General features: G+C 46.4%; 1 protein-coding gene across 2 annotated transcripts in view; it reads right to left on the bottom strand.

Moving 5' to 3' along the window:
• LOC119979396 overlaps nucleotides 1–20,622 on the bottom strand; it is a 340,254-nt gene that overhangs the window by 48,198 nt on the left and 271,434 nt on the right. For both annotated transcript variants that reach the window (XM_038821550.1, XM_038821551.1), the window contains 2 exons: nucleotides 18,343–18,423; nucleotides 4,987–5,079 (listed from right to left, as the gene is read on the bottom strand). In XM_038821550.1, the coding sequence (XP_038677478.1) occupies nucleotides 4,987–5,079; nucleotides 18,343–18,423 (174 nt within the window). The remainder of the gene's footprint in view (nucleotides 1–4,986; nucleotides 5,080–18,342; nucleotides 18,424–20,622) is intronic.

Raw genomic sequence — 20,622 nt, forward strand, 5'->3', positions numbered from 1 at the left:
AATTCTTACATTTGCTAATAATTTACTGATATAACTCACTGTCGAATTGAGAGCAACTTTCAAACTGTTGCCAATTGATTGCAATATAGATTTCAAATAGTTAGAAATGTTATGAATATGTTTGCCTATTTGACCTGGAAGCTCAAATACATCTCCCTATACAAACACATCCATGTGGTAACACACACATCACATGGTCTAATGTTCCCAAGCACGTAAACATCAACAAGTTAGAATTCACACTGCACAAACGGTAAAGGTGAGCATCATGGGTGTTAGATAGTCGCTTGTAACTGATCACCAACATTCAACTGGTGAATTTTCATTTCATTAACCATTTTTAAAATCTAATGTGACATCCTGCTTAGCAATTTTCACTAAACTTGTCCACATGTCCAATAAGTTAAACCTTGCAGCTATGCTTTTATTTTAAATCCTTCTGCAATTTTCTCTACTCCTCACCAGAATTTGATTCATGCTGTGCTATAGCATCCCAGCGAGCAGCTATTCTCCAACACCTCACGGTCCTCTTGGAAGACCGATGTTGAGGGCTACTAAGGTACTTTACTGTGGGATGACATCAGATTCAAGCTTTATGTTGTCATCACTCAGCATGAATTGCTGCTCATTTTTACTGATATGCATTTAAATGTGGGCAACTGAAGTAAACAAATAATACTTTCTTAAGAATCCATTTTCCCCGCCGTGAGAGCCACCAGGCTAGCTGCTTTGAGCTAGTCAATGGGAGCGGGTTGGGGGGGTGTGCATACAGCCAGTATTTGGCAGGGGTTAGGTTACAAGGGGTTGTTGCTGGGGGGGGGGGGGGGGGGGGGGGGGGGGGCGGGGGGGGGGGGGGTGATCTGCTGACGAGGGAGGGAACTGAGCCAGGTAACAGGGAAGGGGTTGGGGGTGGGAGCTGCCAAGAGGCGGACCACGGGAGGCGCGGCACATGGGCAGGGGGTGGGCCCAAGAAGGGGGATGGCTGATCAGCGTAGGCGGTGGGCAGGGTGACCTCCAACCAGGCTGATCACCTGGAATTGTAGAAGATTAAACGGGCCGGTCAAGAGGACACGTGTGTTTGTGCACTTACGGGCTCTAAAGGCGGATGTAATGTTGCTGCAGGAGACGCATTTGAAAATGTCGGACCAGATTAGATTACGGAAGGGCTGGGTTAGCCAGGTCTTCCATTCGGGGCTTGACGCTAAGACCAGAGGGGTCGCGATCATGATTAACAAACGGGTTAAGTTTGAGGCGGACAGCACAGTTGCGGATGGGGGTGGTAGATTTCTCATGGTCCGGGGCAAGCTTGAGGGGGTGAAGGTGGTCCTAGTGAATGTTTACGCTCCAAACTGGGATGATGTAGATTTCATCAAAAGGCTGATGGGGAAAATCCCCGACTTGGATTCGCACAAGTTGATTATGGGTGGGGACTTTAATATAGTCCTCGACCCCGACCTGGACCGGTCGTGCTCCAGAACAGGCAGGGTCCCGGCAATGGCAAGGGAACTGAGAGGGTTCATGGAACAAATGGGGGGGGTGGACCCCTGGAGAATCCTCCGGCCGACGGGGAAGGAGTTCTCGTTCTATTCACATGTTCACAAGGTTTATTCTCTTATTGACTTCTGTATTATGAGTAGGGACTTTTTGGAGGGGTGAGGGATACAGAATATTCGGCCATCACTATTTTGGACCATGCTCCACATTGGGTCAACCTGCTGGTCTGCAAAGAAAGTTACCAGCGCCCACAATGGAGGTTAGAGGTGGGATTGTTGGCAGAGGAGAGGGTGTGTGAGAGAGTGGGGAAATGCATGCAGGACTACCTGCAGGTCAATGATACAGGGGAAGTCTCAGCAGCGATGCTCTGGGAGGCATTGAAGGCGGTGGTGAGAGGGGAACTGATCTCAATCCGAGTCATAGGGACAGAACGGATAGGGCAGAGATGGACAGACTGGTGCAGGAGATGACACGGACGGATAGGGAATATGCGAACTCCCCGAGGGCAGAGCTACTTAGGGAACGGCGGAGACTGCAGGTGGAGCTGGGAGCGCTATCCACTGGGAAGGCCATAGAGCAGCTCAGAAAGGCCAGGGGCGCGGTGTATGAATATGGGGCTAAAGCCAGCAGAATGCTTGCACAGCAACTTAGGAAGAGGGAGGCGGCCAGGGAGATAGGGACGGTAGTGGACGGGGCAGGGAACCGGGTGGGAGACTCGGCAGGACTGAACAGGGTATTCAGGGACTTTTACAGTAAGCTGTATACCTCGGAACCCCCCACGGGGCCGGAGGGGATGTGGTGCTTATTAGATGGGCTGACCTTCCCAAAGGTGGGCAGAGGGATAGTAGAGGGGCTGGGGGCCCCGATTAGAGCTGAAGAAGTAATGGGGGGCCTGAAGGCCATGCAGTTGGGTAAAGCCCCGGGGCCGGATGGGTATCCAGTGGAGTTCTACAAAGAGTTTGCGCGTATACTGGGGCCGGTGCTGGTTAGGGTGTTTGACAAGGCGAGGGACAATGGGGTGTTATCCCCGACGATGTCGCAAGCCACCATCTCGCTGATATTAAAACGGGATAAGGATCCGGAGGTCTGTGGGTCCTATAGGCCAATCTCCCTGATTAATGTAGACGCTAAACTGCTGGCCAAGATCCTGGCGTCCATAATCGAAGACTGCGTACTGGACGTGATTGTGGAGGACAAAATGGGGTTTGTTCAGGGCAGGCAACTGGTAGCCAATCTGAGAAGGCTACTCAATGTGATTATGATGCCCCCGGAGGGCAGAGAGGTGGAGGTAGTGGTGGCAATGGATGCCGAAAAGGCTTTTGACCGGGTGGAGAGGGACTATTTATGAGAGATGTTGGGACAGTTTGGGTTTGGAGAAGGCTTTGTGGACTGGGCTAAACTGCTATATCAGGTCCCGGAGGCGAGTGTAAGGACGAACAGGACGACATCTGAGTATTTTAGACTACACCGTGGGACAAGACAGGGATGCCCCCTCTCTCCACTGCTGTTTGCGTTAGCCATAGAACCGCTGGCAATTGCTCTGAGAGCGGCAAGGGGACGGAAGGGAATGGTCAGGGGGGGGGATAGAACACAAGGTCTCGCTCTACGTGGATGACCTGCTTTTGTATGTGTCAGATCCAGCGGCAGGGATGGACGGGATTATGGAAATTCTAGGGGAATTTGGCCGGTTTTCGGGCTACAAGTTGAACATGGCAAAAAGTTAGATGTTTGTGGTGCAGGCGAGGGGTCAGGAGAATAGGCTGAGGGTGCTACCATTTAGGCTGGTTGAGGAAAGTTTTAGGTATCTAGGGATACAAGTGGCATGCGACTGGAGTAAGATGCATAAGTTGAACTTGTCTAGGCTGGTGGAGCAAATGAGGAGCGAGTTTCAGAGGTGGGATGCACTCCCGCTGTCACTAGCGGGGAGAGTACAGACGGTGAAGATGACGATCCTCCCGAGATTCCTGTTTATTTTTCAGTGTCTCCCTGTTTATATTCCGCGGTCCTTCTTTAAAAGAATCAATAAAATCATCCTGGGATTTGTTTGGGCAGGGAAGTCCCCGCGGGTAAAGAGGGGGATGCTGGAACGGAACTGTAGTGAGGGGGGGCTGGCGTTGCCGAACCTCAGCAACTACTACTGGGCGGCTAACATAGCCATGATAAGGAAATAGATGGTGGGTACGGGGTCGGTTTGGGAGTGGGTGGAGGCTGCTTCGTGCAGGGTCACCAGCTTGGCAGCCCTGGTCACGGCTCCCCTGCCACTCCCATCGGCCAGGTATTCCACCAGCTCTGTGGTGGTGGCGGCTTTGCGGATTTTGGGCCAATGGAGGAAGCATGCGGGGGAAGTGGGAGTGTCGGTCTGGTCCCCAATATGTGACAACCACCGATTTGTCCCGGGGAAGATGGATGGTGTGTTTCGAGCGTGGCGGGGGTGGGAAGGATGGGTGACTTGTTCCTGGAAGGGAGCTTCGCGAACATGAAGGCGCTGGAGGAGAAGTTCGGGCTGGTGAGGGGGAATGACTTTCGGTACTTGCAGGTGCGGGATTTCGTACGTAGGCAGGTCCCGTCCTTTCCACGCCTTCCACCAAGGGGGATCCAGGACAGGGTAATTTCCAGGGGTGAGGTAGGAGAGGGGAGAGTCTCGGATATTTATAAGGAGCTTATAGGAGCGGAGGACACAGGGACCGAGGAACTGAAACTTAAGTGGGAGAAGGAGCTTGGTGGGGAGTTGGAGGGAGGCGTATGGGCAGATGCTCTAGGAGAGTAAATGCAACCGCAACATGTGCCAGGCTCGGCCTGATCCAGTTCAAGGTGGTTCACCGGGCCTACATGATGGTGGCCCGGATGAGCAAATTCTTTGGGCTGGAGGACAAGTGTGGTAGATGTGGGGGAGGACCAGCGAACCATGTCCACATGTTCTGGGCTTGTCCAAAACTCAGGGGATACTGGCAGGGATTTGCGGACGTCATATCCCGGGGTACTGAAAACAAGGGTGGGATGAGTCCCGAGGTGGCGATTTTTGGGGTGTCGGAAGACCCGGAGTACAGGAGGGGATAGAGGCTGACGTGGTGGCCTTTGCTTCCCTAATAGCCCGGCGACGAATACTAATACTGTTGGCCTGGAGGGACTCAAAGCCCCCAAGCACCGAAGTATGGCTGTCGGACATGGCAAGGTTTCTCGGCTTGGAAAAAAAATCAAGTTCGCCGTACGAGGATCACTATCGGGGTTCGCCCGGAGGTGGCAAACATTCATTGACTTCTTCGCGAGGAACTGATCGTCAGCGGGGGAGGAGGAGGGGTGGGGTAGAATAGTGTAGAGTAGAGGGGAAGAACAGGCGGGTCTATCTGCGAGAGTGGTACTGTTATTTGCACTATGTTTTTTGTAATTGGTATCTGCACACTAATGTATATTGTTACTGTTTACAATGCCAAAAATACCTCAATAAAATTGTCTGTTAAAAAAAAGAATCCATTTTCCCCCACAGATAAGTACCTGAACAGAAAGAGCTTGTTTGCTCATTAATTTGGTTTCATCTTTCCGCACAAGATTGGCTGCAAGGTGTTCGATTATAGACAGACAGCGATGCTGTAACAAAAAAAACAAAGTATCAAAATACAAGTGTAGCGACTTAGAAAGGAAACAACATTTCAATACCTTTTTCCCACGTCCAGACGATTAAGAGAACATGGTGGCAAGCGATCTCGGACCTCAGAGAAAAGGGCGCAAAATCAGCGCAGCAGCTGCGCCATCCACCCATTGCCTATGGTCGCAGGCCTGGGCCACCAAGCGGTGTCAAATTAGGTCGGGGTGGGGAGAGTGGTGAACCTGGGTAGGTTTCCTAAAAGAACTAACTACAGAGATGGTGGGTTCATTGCTTGTAATTTTCCAAAATCCTTGGATTCTGGAAAAGTTCGGGAGGATTGGAAAATTGCCAATGTGATACCCCTGTTCAAGCAGGAAGGGAGGCTAACCGACATAAATTCCGCTACCTGGGGATCCAAATAGCCCATGACTGGAAAGGGATCCACAAATGGAACCTCACCAGCCTGACGGAGGAAGTTAAAAAGGACCTGCAAAGATGGAACACACTCCCGCTCTCCCTCGCGGGGAGAGTTCAGACGATCAAAATGAACGTACTGCCCAGGTTCCTCTTCCTGTTTAGATCCATTCCGATCTACATCCCCAAGGCCTTTTTCAAAGCGCTGGACAAACTCATCATGGCGTTCGTATGGGGGGGTAAAAATGCTAGGATCCCAAAGAAGGTCTTACAAAAACAAAAACCAGGGGAGGGTTAGCCCTCCCGAATCTACAATTCTACCACTGGGCAGCAACAGCCGAGCGAGTAAGGGGATGGATCCAGGAGCCAGAAGCTGAGTGGGTGCGTGCGGAGGAGGCCTCCTGCATGGGAACCTCCCTCCGGGCCCTCGCCACGGCAGCACTCCCATCCCCACCCAAAAAACACTCCAGCAGCCCAGTGGTGACAGCCACCCTCCAATCCTGGAACCAACTGCGGCAGCAACTTGGCCTGACCAAAATGTCGAACAGGGCTCCCATCTGCAACAACCATAGGTTCAAACCAGCACTGACCGACGCCACCTTCAAAAGGTGGAGGCAGGACGGGGGGACACTGACAGTCAGGGACCTATACACGGACGACAGGATCGCAACACTGGACGAACTGACAGAGAAATTTCAGCTAGCTGGGGGGAACGAGCTACGGTACCTGCAGCTCAAAAACTTCCTACGAAAGGAGACAAGGACGTACCCACAACCGCCACGACAGACACTACTGGAAGACCTACTGGACGCAAGTATCCTAGAGAAAGGGAACTGTAGTGACATGTATGACCGACTGGTAGATAGGGACGACACCGTACTGGACGCAACAAGGAGGAAATGGGAGGACGACCTGGGGATGGAGATCGGGTGGGGACTCTGGAGCGAAGCACTGCATAGGGTCAACTCCACCTCCACGTGCGCAAGGCTCAGCCTGACGCAACTAAAAGTGGTACATAGAGCCCACTTAACAAGAACCCGTATGAGTAGGTTCTTCCCGGAGGTGGAAGACAGATGTGAACGGTGCCAAAGAGGCCCGGCCAACCACGCCCACATGTTCTGGTCCTGCCCCAGACTCGTGGAGTACTGGACAGCCTTCTTCGAGGTAATGTCCAAAGTGGTGGGAGTGAGGGTGGAGCCATGCCCGATAGTGGCGGTCTTCGGGGTTTCAGAACAGCCAGATCTATTCCTGGGGAGGAGGGCGGATGCCCTTGCCTTTGCCTCCCTGATCGCCCGCCGTAGAATCCTGTTTGGCTGGCGGTCAGCAGCACCGCCCAGAGCTGCGGACTGGCTGTCCGACCTCTCGGAATCTCTCCAAATGGAGAAAATCAAATTTGCCATCCGAGGGTCGGACGACGGCTTCCACAGAACGTGGGAGCCATTCATGCAACTGTTCCGGGACCTATTTGTGGCCAATGTACAAGAGGAAGAATAGTCGGGGGAAGGTAGCGGGAGGGGGGGGGGGGGGGCTACAGGTTCGTTACGGGGGTTCGATGGCTAGCTAAGGCCCAAACCAAGCTAAATAAACATGTTGAGGGGGGGGGGGGGGGGGGGGGGGGGGGGGGCGCAGTTACTACTACGAAGATGCTTACCTGTAAATATGTATGTTAATTTTTGCGTGTTTGTTTTTGTTTGTTTTTTTTTTTCTCTCTCCTAACAATTTGTAATTTGTTCAATATAAAATACGAAAACTGAATAAAAACATTTATAAAAAAAAAAGGAAGGGAGGCTAAAAGCAGGTAACTATAGGCCGACTAGCCCAACATCTATTGTTGGAATCAATTATTAATGAAATAATAGCACATTTGGAAAATCGAGCAGTCAGCATGGCTTCATGAAAGGGTAATCGTGTCTGACTAATTTATTAGAGTTTTTCGAGGAAATCTCAACCTGAGTGGATAGAGGGGAACCAGTTGATGTGTTATATTTGGACTTCCAGAAGGCAGTTTGCAAGGTACCTCACAAAAGGTTAAGCCATATGATGAGCCTGTGGTGTTGGAGGTAGTATATTAGCATGGATAGAGAATTGACTAATGAGCAGGAAACAGTGAGTGGGGATCAGGGGTTCTTTTTCAGTTTGGCGACTTGCTACCAATGGGGTTCCACAGGTATCAGAGCTGGGACCACAACTGTTTACAATATATATTAATGACTTGGAGGAAGGAAGCGAATGTACTGTAACCAAATTTGCAGACGAGCCAAAAATGGGTGGAAAGGCAAGTTGCGAGAGGGATACAAACAGTTTAGAGATATTGATAGGTTAAGTAAATGGGCACAAGGTTGGGAGTACAATGTGGGAAAATGTGAAGTTGTTCATTTTGGAAGGGAGAAAAAAAAGAACAGAGTAATTTAGTCAAGAGCAACAAATTTGAACTCCCACAATTAGCCATCGAATGGCAAAACAAGTCACTTCAACTGGATATACATGGTAGCAAAGCGGAGACAAATAGCTCCTTATGTGTGGTCTGTGTCATTTTTATATTTTAACGTCCTGTGGAAGCACACCTTGAGATATTTTATTATATTAAAGATGGTATATAAACACAAGCTGTTGTTGGTAAAACAGTGGCATGGATAAATGATTGCACTTAAGTCCTAACAAGGATGTTATGTCTCTGTCTCCAATTTGAAAGATGGTGCCCAACCCAACTGTTTATTAGTCACATGAACATTTTCTGAATTACTATAAGCTCACAATGAGACGCTACTTTTGCTGATATTGGGGTTTGCCTCAAGTAAAAGCGATCTGTGAAAACTGAATCATCAAGCAGAGGGATGAGATGCGATATCAAGGGAGCTCACATATTGTGAGCCCGTACGAGATGTTAACAGGTGTAGAGTGTTTGGAAAAAGGTAATGCAAAGGTAAAACAACTGTAAAATATGAAAGATGCAAAATGGCATAGATGGATAATATCAGAATGTGCACTGGCCTCCCCATGGAGAAGGCAATGAGTCCAGCAGAATGGCTATCAGTAGAGAAGGATTGCTCATAGTGCGGCCAACCCTTGGAATGAAGACAGATGAAAGACAAGACAAAAGCTCGTATTCTGTAGTATATTTAGAGTGAACTGTACGTGACTAGATATTGTTGATTACTCGGTACTAAAACTTTGCAGTTGTTGAGTAATAAACATTCTTCAGTTCCATTTGAAACGTTACATAATTACACCTCTAATTTGGGCCACCACGGTGGCACCGTGGTTAGCACTGCTGCCTCACAGCGCCAGGGACCCGGGTTCAATTCCGGCCTTGGGTGACGGTCTGTGTGGAGTTTGCACGTTCTTCCAGTGCTTGCATGGATTTCCTCCGGATACTCCAGTTTCCTCCCACAGTCCAAAACTGTGCAGGTTAGGTGGATTGGCCGTGCTAAATTGCCCCTTAGTGTCCAAAGATGTGCAGGTTCGATGAATTGGTCATGGTAAATTTCCCCTTAGTGACCAAAGATGTGCAGATTAGGTGGATTGGCCATGGTAAATTTCCCCTTAGTGACCAAAGATGTGCAGATTAGGTGGATTGGCCATGGTAAATTTCCCCTTAGTGACCAAAGATGTGCAGATTAGGTGGATTGGCCATGCTGAACAAATTGTCCCTTAGTGTCCACAGGTGTGGTTAGGTGGGGTGGGCAGTGAGTGGCCTAGGTAGGGTACTCTTTCAGGGGTTGGTGCAGACTCGATGGGCTGAATGACCTCCTTCTGCACTGTAAGGATTCTAGCTTTAAAGCTAGAAGTACCTGAATTTAAGGCCCCAGGGGTTTTGGTTCTATAACTCAGAAATCAGATATTAGTTTGGTCTTTTTAACCAAAGATGGACTGCAGATATCCCACATACTCATAAGATGGACTTATGCTATTTACAAGAAGTCCTGCTAGATTACTACTTTGGGCTCTGCAACTGAAAGTGCTTAATAATATATAACTTCAATATAACCATATTCTGTGATTCACTAGCTGGTGTGTGATCATTTGCAATTCGTGATTTTGCTCTGCTTCAGCTTGCCATGAGCCACAGTGTCACTGTGGCATGTGCAGAAAACAAACTGCTCAGGTGGTTCACTTCAACTCTAAACTCAGAATGTTTTAGCCCCCTTTTCTGACTTCAATCTTCACTGACATCTGGAGGCTGGTAACCTGAGCTTTCGTTATGCATGGTTGGTATAATCAGGCAATGCAAGGAGTCTAAGTCAGCGAGAACACATTTTGGATTCCCCATGATTTTCTAATATGGTGCGGTTCTGACAATCTCAAACATGAACGAGTGCATATTTATAAAACCAGCCGTTATAACTCCGTGCTCCTACAATACTTTATACCCAAGACCTATCACTGAATATGGCCAGGATATTCTACAGGGAGAACCATGTCAGCCTGTTCATATGCGATGTTCACACTTGGAAATTCCAGAAGAGGTCACTGGATAGCCGTCAGGAGCAGGAATGTCTGATTTTTCCCTTCCTTCGTCACTGAGTGCTGAGGTCAATCATAATGCTCCCTTGGCTGAGATCAGCATACTCAACATAGATCAGGAACCAACAGCATTGCAGCATGGGTTGTGCCATTACCCAATGATACAATTTAATAAGCCAGACGTTACAGTTTCCCAGTAACAGTGGACATTTAATGCACTTGTTTGACACTTCTCCATGCATACCTTAACTGTATGATCAGTTGATTTAAATTAAGTTGTTTAGTGCCCTGTTTTAATAGGAGAATGTGAATGAATTAAATGTTTGTCTGTTACTGTTACTAGCAGTAGGTTCTCACCTTAGAATTATTAATTACCTGTCGGTTATTATACTGCCCCCAATAAAAGGCAGGGTTGGATACTACATATTCATGGACACAAGATGCTCAGGAATGACAGATATTGAAAGAAAGGAGGAGGGAGCAATATTGATTAAGGAAAATACTACATTGCTGGAGAGAAAGGATGTCCTGGAGGCCAAGGACAGGATCTATTTGGTTAGCGTTAAGCAACAATAGAGGTGCCATTGCATGAGTGGGCATATTCTGTAGTCCAGCAAATCTGGGAAAGATAAAGGGTGCACATTTTCAGGGAAATTAAAGAGGCTAGAATTCTATAGAGTAGTTAGAATTGGAGACTTTATTTCTCCTATTTCTCCTAATATATACTGGGATAGTAATAGCGCAAAAGGCAGAGAGATGAGAGATTTTTGAAGCGTGCTCAGGAGAATTTTCTTGTCCGCAATGTTTCTGGCCCAATAAGGAGGGATTGCTGGATCTGCTTTTGGGAAATGAGTTTCGTTAAGTGGATCAGCCGGTGGGGAACATTTAGGCAACAGTGATCATAGTTTCACAAGGTTTATGTCAACTATAGAAATGGACAAGGAGCAATGTGAAATAAAAATAATTAATTTGGGAAGATCATTTTCAATGGTATGGCAACAGACCTGGCCTAGGTAAATTGGAATAAAAGATTAGCAAGAAAAACTGTAACATAACAAGGGTCTCGCTTTAAAGAAGAGATGGTTCTGATAAGGTTGAGGTGCATTTTCAGGACAGGGGAAGTTGAGCAACCAATCCAGCTCCCTGGATGATGAAAGTGATAGAGAGCAAATTGAAGCAGAAAAAAGGTTGGGTATGACTGATGCCAGGTTGCTAATCCCAGTGAGAATTAGACTGAATACAGAAAGTTTGGAAGGGAAGTGAAAAAGGGCAGGAGAGGCAAAGAGAGAGTATGAGAAGAGAGTGCCAACTGACATAAATGGGAATTTGAGATATTTTACTGGCTTATAAACAGTAAAGCGGTAGTAGGAGGAAGAGCGGCATCGATTAAATGGGATCTATGCATGGAGATAGAGGGCATGGTTGAGGTAATAAATGAGTACTTTGCATCTGTCTTTACTGAGAAAGAAGAAACTGCCAAAGTCATATTGAAAGAGGAAGCTGAGTTGCTGAATGAGCTACCAATAATAATGGTCTTTATTGTCACAAGTAGGCTTGCATTAACACTGCAATAAAGTTACTGTGAAAACCCTTTCGTCGCCACACTCTGGCGCCTGTTCGGTACACTTTTCTTTTTAAAATTTAGAGTACCCAATTCATTTTTTCCAATTAAAGGACGATTTAGCGTGGCCAATCTAGCTTGTACATCTTTGGGTTGTGGAGGCGAAACCCACGCAAACATGAGGAGAATGTGCAAACCCCACACGGACAGTGACCCAGAGCCGGGTTTGAACCTGGGACCTCAGCGCCGTGAAACAACAGGGCTAACCCACTGCCCCACCGTGTTGCCCCCTGTTCGGGTACACTGATGGAGAATTCAGAATGTCCAAATTACCTAACAGCACATCTTTCAGGACTTGTGGAAGGAAACCGGAGCACCCGGAGGAAACCCACACAGACACAGGGAGAACGTGCAGACTCTGCACAGACAGTGTCCCAAGCCGGGAATTGAACCTGGGACCAACAGTGAAGCAACAGTGCTAACCACTGTGCATCCGTGTCCCCCCAGTTGATTAACAGAAGGTATAAGAAAAGCTGGCTGTATTTAAAGTTGATAAGTCACCAGGACAGGATGGGATGCAGCCATGGGTCTGAGGGAAGTAAGGATGAAATTGTGCAGTCACTGAAAATAATCATCCAATCCTCCTTAGGTGTAAGAGTTAGAGAATTGTAAAATTCACACATTTGTTCAGGAAAAAGGTGTAAATATAAGCCCAGCAACTGGAGCTCCCCTTAGTGAAAGTTGAGAGGAGAGTTGATAAAAGGGTTCAAAATATGGGGACTCTTGGCAGAGTAAGTAGAGAGAAACTGTTCCCATTGGCGGAAGGGTTGAGAACCGAGGACACTGATTTCAACTGATTGGGAACCAACAGTGACGCGAGGAAAATCTTTTTAATGCAGCAAGTGGTGAAGATTTGCGGTTGAGGCAAGTTCAATCATGGTTTTCAAAAGGGAAATAGATGAGCACCTGAAGAGGAAAGAAATTGCAGGATCACAGTGAAAGAGCGTGGGAGTGCGACTAGCTGTGTTGTTCTTGTAGCGAGCTGATTCAGACACGGTGGGTCCAATCACCTCCTCTGTGCTTTAACCATTCGACAATTCTAAAGGATTAGCTCCAAAGGTGAGACAAATGTGCAAGTTTCACATTAATCCAAGGGTAATGTGCATGTAGAACACTAGTGTGGTTCTCATGTTTAAAATGAAATGACGTACAAGGTACTGTAAGTTCCAAAGGGTGCATCCCAAATTCACCAACATGATAAGGGCTAAAAGGGTGAATTTATGAATACAGGTTTCTGAGACTAGACTCGTATTCAGAATTCAGAAGGTTATGGAGCGATCTAATGAGGCACTTGAGATGATGAAATCAGTTTATCGGCGGTAGAGAGAACCAATTTCCTCTTTGGGGGAGTCCAGAACAAGAGGGAATAGTGAGCTAGGTTGTTTTGCTGCAATGCCAGAAAGCATTTCTTCACAGGGAGCAGTGAAAATCTCTCTGCATCAAGAAGGTGGGGAGTTATTTAAAAATTTAAAAACTGAGAGCTTGATAAATTTTTATGAGACAAGTGATATTTTTTAATTGTGTCCCGATCTTGCAAGACACTGACATGACCCCTGAATACCCCACAAGCCTCAGCTCACTATAAGGCGGTCCCCACACACGCCCCCCCCCCCCCCCCCCCCCCCCCCGTGCAGGGCACACAGTGCAGAATTGCCAGCCTGGCACCCCAGCAGCGCAGCCCAACAGTGCTCCTGCCAGCTTGCAGCACCACCCTGGCAGTGCCAGGCTGGCATTCAGGTGGCACTGTCAGGGTGCCAAGCTGGCACTGCCAAGGCACCAGGCCAGCAGTACCAGGGTGCCTGGGTGGCAGCAACAGTGCCAGGGTACACACCATGCCCAGAGGGTAAGCACCCGAGGGTCTCCCATCCTCTGGTACACCCCCATGGGCGCCGTTCAGTCTGGTCAAGGCATGAGTATTAAGGGTTATGGATGGGTAGATGGATTTAAGCGGGTGATGAACCATAATTTTAATTGAATGGCAGAACAGATTGAATGGTCCCATTCCTATTTTCCTACAATGATAATCGTCACATGAGTCAAGGCGTCTGAACATTTATGCAACAATCGGGTAACAAACGACTCATTGCCAGAAACACTGGCATTTTCTCATCAAAAGAAACTAGCAGAGTTGACAAATTTCCAAATACCAACGACAGGGGATAGTGTGAGAAAAAGACATTGAAGTGGATGATTAGTTCAGTCGGCAGTTAGGAAGGCAAATGCAATGGTAGCATTTATGTCGAGAGGGCTAAAACACAAGAACAGGGATGTACTTCCGAGGCTATATAAGGCTCTGACCAGACCCCATTTTCAGTATTGTGAGCAGTTTTGGGCCTTATATCTAAGGAAGGATGTGCTCGCCTTGGAAAGGGTCCAGAGGAGGTTCACAACAATGATCCCTGGAATGAACAGCTTGTCATATGAGGAGTGGTTGAGGACTCTGGGTTTGTACTCGGGGTTTAGAAGAATGAGGAGGGATCTTACTGAAACTTACAGGATACTGCGAGGCCTGGTTAGATTGGATGTGGAGAAGATGTTTCCACGACTATGAAAAACTAGAACCAGAGGGCACAACCTCAAACTGAAGAAACAATCCTTTAAAACAGAGATAAGGAGGAATTTCTTCAGTCAGAGGGTTGTGAATCTGTGGAACTCTTTGCCACGGAAGGCTGTGGAGGCCAAGTTACTGAGTGTCTTTCAGACAGAGATAGATAGGTTCTTGATTAATAAAGAAATCAGTGGTTACAGGGAGAAGGCAGGAGAATGGGGATGAGAAAAATATCAACCATGATTGAATAGCGGAGTAGACTCGATGGGCTGAGTGGCCTAATTCTGTTCTTATGTCTTCGTAACCATGATCGTGTTGAATGGCAGAGCAGCGTTGATGGGCTGAATGGCCTACTCCTACTCCTGTGTTTTTAAACAAGAGCAGAAAGTATAGCACTTCTACTAGAAGCCAGGCTTCTTTAAAATATGGGGGGGGGGGGGGGGGGGGGGGGGGGCGTGGTCATTGATAGAGTATAACTCAATATCACAGTGGTTAACAGTTCTTGGCACGTATGAATAGGAAAACTTTCTATTCCATAAACATGCAAGTGATAATGGGCCAAATGAATAGATCAATTTAATGTAATACAAAAGACCCAGCGGAGGCCATGATGCCTTCATCTTGTGGCAGTCACTGTGCAAGCCCTACTTTCAGGAACAGGCAAACTGAATGGATAGCTACAATCTACCCTGGGCTACCCTCTGCAATTCTACTACAGAGGAACTCCATAAAGTGAAAGGAAGTAGAAGACTTGCGCCAGTATTTGATGGAAAATACAATTGGTATACCGAAAATGAAATTTCACTGTCTGGATAGATAAACTGCTTTACAGCGCTGCAAAATTGTTGGAAATGAGCTGTGTCTGCTGTAGCCTGCATAGTTTCACAATGCAGGTAGTGGAAACCCTTGAGCCAGAGGTTGGGGATGAGCTTGCTGTTTTTGCAGAGGAGAAAAGGTGGAGGAGGAAGAGGAGAAATCCAAAATGGGTGAGATACAATTGCAACAATAATGTGTAAGAATCCTGTTTTTTTGGCAGCTTAAAGTACAAAGTAAAGTATTATAGGCATTAAAGGTTGTGTATGAAGCTTCTGTCAATGCTTTATATGGTTTATTGCTGAGACTGTGTTATACTGAGAGCAGACATACAATAGACAAGCGTGTCTTGGTATTGTCTCTAGTTTAGAGAATTTATTTCTTAACTGCTTGCAAAATCTGTGTACGTGGGAGACAACATTCAATTTCTATGTTATCGCAATGCTGCACAGCTTGTCTGAGAGGAAGGTTTGACTATGCCTCACAGATATCCTTCCCTGTCCAGTATCTCCTTATCAAAGGGGGCAGTTCTGCATCTTGCCATTAGCCAGGTTCCATGGCTTGAACAGCAGTCAGGCATAACAAGCAGCATGCTTCGAAACCATAAATCAGAGCAGCATTCTCATGTAATCTGGCCGTGTGAAGCTTGGATTTAGCAGTTAATACTCCTTTCTGCCAAGGATCCTAAATTAGCAGGTGTGAGAGTTCCTCGCAGGTTCTTCAACACTGACACAAATAGGGAGGGAAGCTGACGTTGTGATTTCTTTTTAACCTTGGTCCCTTCCAGGGTTGTTGCTCCTGTATACTGTGCCCACATGCAATTGCAGCATTCCCTCTACTTATGGAAAGCATGCAGGCAACATGCATATTGATTATTTTAATTAACTGATCCTTTTCAAGCTGGTGAGGTCAGCTACCCACTCCATACTGTGGGAGTAAGCTGACTTTGTGCAGCCACCCGTGAGGTTATTTTGCCTGGAATCACTTGCAGACTGTTCCCCATAATTCCTTTTTCTTTGTTTTACTGTACATTTAATCAACATTTCAAAGCAATTGTAAAAGGACAATAATGGACCTGTTCAAGAACTGAAAAAAATTGGATAGTCAAGTGATAATTTTGTTAATGGGTGGATGCCGTTTGACATGTATTGGGGCCCCAGATATGCAGAAGCTACTGAGAATTGTAGTCTCGGGGGATAGTCCTCCCACACGTCTCGAAAGACGTGCTGTTAGGTAATTTGGACATTCCGAATTCTCCCTCTGCGTACCCGAACAGGCACTGGATTGTGGCGACTAGGAGCTTTTCGCAGTGACTTCATTGCAGTGTTAATGTAAGCCTACTTGTGACAATGAAGATTATTTTAAAAATAGGTGGCAGTTTTATTTGGGTTAGACTTGTGGTATAGTGTCATGGCACGGGGTGGGGGCGGGGGGGGGGGGGGGGGGGGGGGGGGGGAGCAGACTGGGTGAGGATTGTGAAATATTGAGTAATGGTGTACTCAGTGCCTGGGATGTTCAATGCCACTTCAGGTGCATTATAACATTTGGAAAAGGGAAATAAATTTGGTATGAGTAAATTAGTGACTCTTCTGGTGAAGAACCTGTGTGATGCGGCAGGAGAAATTGTATTTTTAAGGGTATAAAGCAGCTAGAGGGAACAAGCGGAAAGTTTTGTTACTGGAATGAAATTAGGGAGAAATTGACATTTGGGAATACTGTTTTACATAACATTACTGGTAAATCATTATAATAGGGGCATATAATATAATAATGTAATTAGGGGCAGCACAGTAGCATTGTGGATAGCACAATTGCTTCACAGCTCCAGGGTTCCAGGTTCGATTCCCAGCTTGGGTCACTGTCTGTGCAGAGTCTGCACATCCTCCCCGTGTGTGCGTGGGTTTCCTCCGGGTGCTCCGGTTTCCTCCCACAGTCCAAAGATGTGCAGGTTAGGTGGATTGGCCATGATAAATTGCCCATAAGTGTCCAAAATTGTCCTTAGTGTTGGGTGGGGTTACTGGTTTATGGGGATAGGGTGGAGGTGTTGACCTCGGGTAGGGTGCTCTTTCCAAGGGCCGGTGCAGACTCGATGGGCCGATTAGCCTCCTTCTGCACTGTAAATTCTATGTAATATTGATGCACAATCAATGGACACGAAACGTAGATGAGATCCAAATGATAGGATTTAATACACAGGATGTGTGCCCGGCAGCAGACGTACAGAAGAAAGGCCGACTGCCGGGACGCACGGGTTCTTATATCCCGCCTTGTAGGCGGAGCTACCTACCTCTCAGCCAATCGGCTGAGAGGCACATGACTTCCTCAGCCAATTGGCTGAGAGGCACATGACTTACCCAGGCCAATAGGCAGCAAGTCCTCTGCACCAATAGCAGCTCACTTCCAAGGTACCCTAATACCCCATGTCATACTACCACAAATATAATAAAATTAGAAGGGGTAAAAACAGAAACACAGAGTGGGGTAGCACGGTAACACAAGTGGCTAGCACTGTGGCTTCACAGCGCCAGAGTCCCAGGTTCGATTCCCGGCTGGGTCACTGTCTGTGCGGAGTCTGCACGTTCTCCCCGTGTCTGCGTAGGTTTCCTCCAGATGCTCCGGTTTCCTTCCACAGTCCAAAGACGTGCAGGTTAGGTGGATTGGGCATGCTAAATTACCCTTAGTGTCCAAAAAAGGTTAGGAGGGGTTACTGGGTTACGGGGATAGGAAAGGTTAGGAGGGGTTATTGGGTTACGGGGATAGGGTGGAAGTGAGGGCTTAAGTGGATCGGTGCAGACTCGATGGGCCGAATGGCCTCCTTCTGCACTGTATGTTCTATGAGCCAATGAAGAGAAAGTAAACTAATTAATTGTCACAATGTACTTGGGAGACAAAATAAATAGTTTTTATAAAGGTATAAATATTTGCTTATTCATGTATTTGTTTTATTTAGGTGTTCACGCTTCTGAGCAGGTCAGAAAATGTTACTTTTTCCTGTGCTGTTACCTCCACAAAACACAATGAATACCAGTGTGGGACAGACTGAGGTCTATGGATTCACCTTTTAATTAACCTCAGTGCTCTACTAAACTCTAACTCTACACACTACTATATCCCCAGAGTGCTTAGCAAGACAATCTAATGAGGGAGACATCTGTTTGCATTACTATGTATCACTAATATCATGCAGATGAGCAGTTTTGTAAAATTCAATGGCACTGGCATTAACCCTACAGTCTGTTTTCTTTTTGTCGTCAATCCGTATTCACCCATCCATCCAATCGCATTGCAGTGAGTTCGAAAGGTCCGTGACAAGTGGTCCAGATAAATTGTAATAGTGAACGGCAATGTTGGAAAACAATATGCAAAAATATGTTTTGTCAACATCAAATCGAAGAATTAAATTACCAGAGAGATTATTCTGGGCAGCGTTTGCTTGAGATGTGTACATTTCCTGAAGCAATCCCAGATTGATGAAAAATCATTTCCCTATAAAAATAAAAGAGAACATCCTCAAATAAATTTCTTAAAAGTGCAAACATTTTCCAGAGTATCATCGCCACTTTTTTTTCATAAATCTGTGCACTTCTGAAAATGTAATTTGTTTATTGATACTCAATTAAATCTTCCTCCCCCGCCCCTCAACCCAAGCATCATTAATGCATTCACATTTCGTAAGTACAATAACCTACAAAGAAGGATCACTCTGCTAACAAGCGTAGGGCTGGAACAACAATAATTAGTGTAAATTGCCTTTCTAGACCTCAGTATAGGGACAAATTTGAACATGCTGCTGCTTAATGTCACTGCTATATGATATGAGAAGTTATTAAGGAAGCTTTAAAAACACGAAAACCATAAATCAAGGAATCCAAGCTATTCGAATGCAATCTGAGGGTGTGAAGTTTGGATATAATAGTTAACATTCCTCCCTGCAGAGGGTCAGGGATTAGCATGGTGTGGGAGTTTCTTACGGGTTCTTTCACACTGACTTAAGTGGGAGGGGAAAGCAGAAGCACTGATTTTATTTTAACCTCAGTACCTTCCACTTTCCCAATTTCACTCTGAAATTCTCCCTAATTAGGCAAGGAATTAATGGGTAGATTAAACCATATGTAGCATACAACCTGATGCGGGAGGTCAGACCTACAAGGCAAAGCAGTAATATGCCTGAAAGATAATATCAACAGCTTCAGACTCAAGAGTTTGTAATAAAGATTCTGCTACATTTTAAAACCGCTGCTTGTATTTTTAGCAAAACGTTTTCACATTTTTATTAAAAGCGGCATATTTTCTGAATTAAATTCGACATAAAAACTATCATGGAGATTATTAGCTTGTTTTAACTGCTTTAATTTATCATATTTACAGGGTCTGAACCAAAGCTTTTTTTGGCCAAGTTCGGCTTCTTGAAAATCGGAGCAGTAAATCTTCCTCCCTCATGACAAATGAAACAATATAGCCAGGAGTTTTGTCAAGGAATTTGATGTAATGCTTTTGGCAGTTTCAGAAAAAAGCAGCAAGAAAGATTAATTAGAAAGCTAATAATTAGAATGAAGGCAATTTAAAGCCATTTTTGAAATTGCTGATAATTCTGCAAAACCCACTTAACAGATGAAAATCATCGTTCTATTGGCCAGCATAACTACTGCAGTGCAGCACGATTTGTTGCCCGTTCTCTTGTGAAGGTGCTGACTTGTGCTGGAATATGGATAAACTGACACCGGGTATTTTGATTTAAAAAACTATTATTCGGATGCAGATGATCGTGGCTGTATTCTACCTTACCTGACCTCAGAACAACAGTTGTTGGGGATGTTGCGGATGGTCAACATGTCAACAAATTAGGAGTAGGCCATGTGGCCCCTTGAACCTACTCTGTCATTCCCTAAGATCATGACCGAACTGATTGTGGCCTCAACACTACTTCCCTGCCTCCCACCAATACCCTTTTGCAGTAGTAAGGTCTGGCATATACAGGCTTAATGTGGGGCTGAATACAGTACAGCCCACACAGTAATGTAAAAATGCACATGACTCAGATTCAGAGTCAGTCTACGGATGGACACTTGCACCTCCTTTTGTCTACTGTATTCGCAGCTCCCAATGAGGCCCCTCTATACTGCAGACTGGGTGACCACTTTGTGGACAATCTTCACTCCGTCCGCAATCATGGCCCCAACCTTCTGGTCGCTTGCCATTTCCACTCAGTATCTTGCTGTCATGCCCACATGTCCATCTTTGGTCTGCTACAATGCTCCAGTGATGCCCAACACCGCACCTTCCAATTAGGCATGGTACAGCCTTCAGGGGTTCAACAGCTTTAGACTGTGAACCTACCCCTCCACCTTGACACCCCTTTTTGCTTACTGGTTCCCTTGTTTTGCCCCAGTACAACCCCACCCCTCTTCCACAGGGCCATCTGTCCTTTGTTTTTAAGCTTTGCTCCCAATGAGAAAACCTTTGCCCTATTAATACATTCTGCTATCTTACTTTTATGCCACTATTAGCACTTTTTTAATAATAATCTTTATTGTCACAAGTAGGCTTACATTAGCACTGCAATGAAGTTACTGTGAAAAGCCCCTAGTCGCCACATTCCGGCACCTGTTCGGGTACAAGGAGGGAGAATACAGAAGAGCCTAGAAGCAAAAAGCAAAAGGTTTTACTCCAGCAGAATACTCCATT

Source organism: Scyliorhinus canicula, chromosome 16 (assembly GCF_902713615.1).
Source record: "Scyliorhinus canicula chromosome 16, sScyCan1.1, whole genome shotgun sequence".
NCBI classification, from domain to species: domain Eukaryota; kingdom Metazoa; phylum Chordata; class Chondrichthyes; order Carcharhiniformes; family Scyliorhinidae; genus Scyliorhinus; species Scyliorhinus canicula.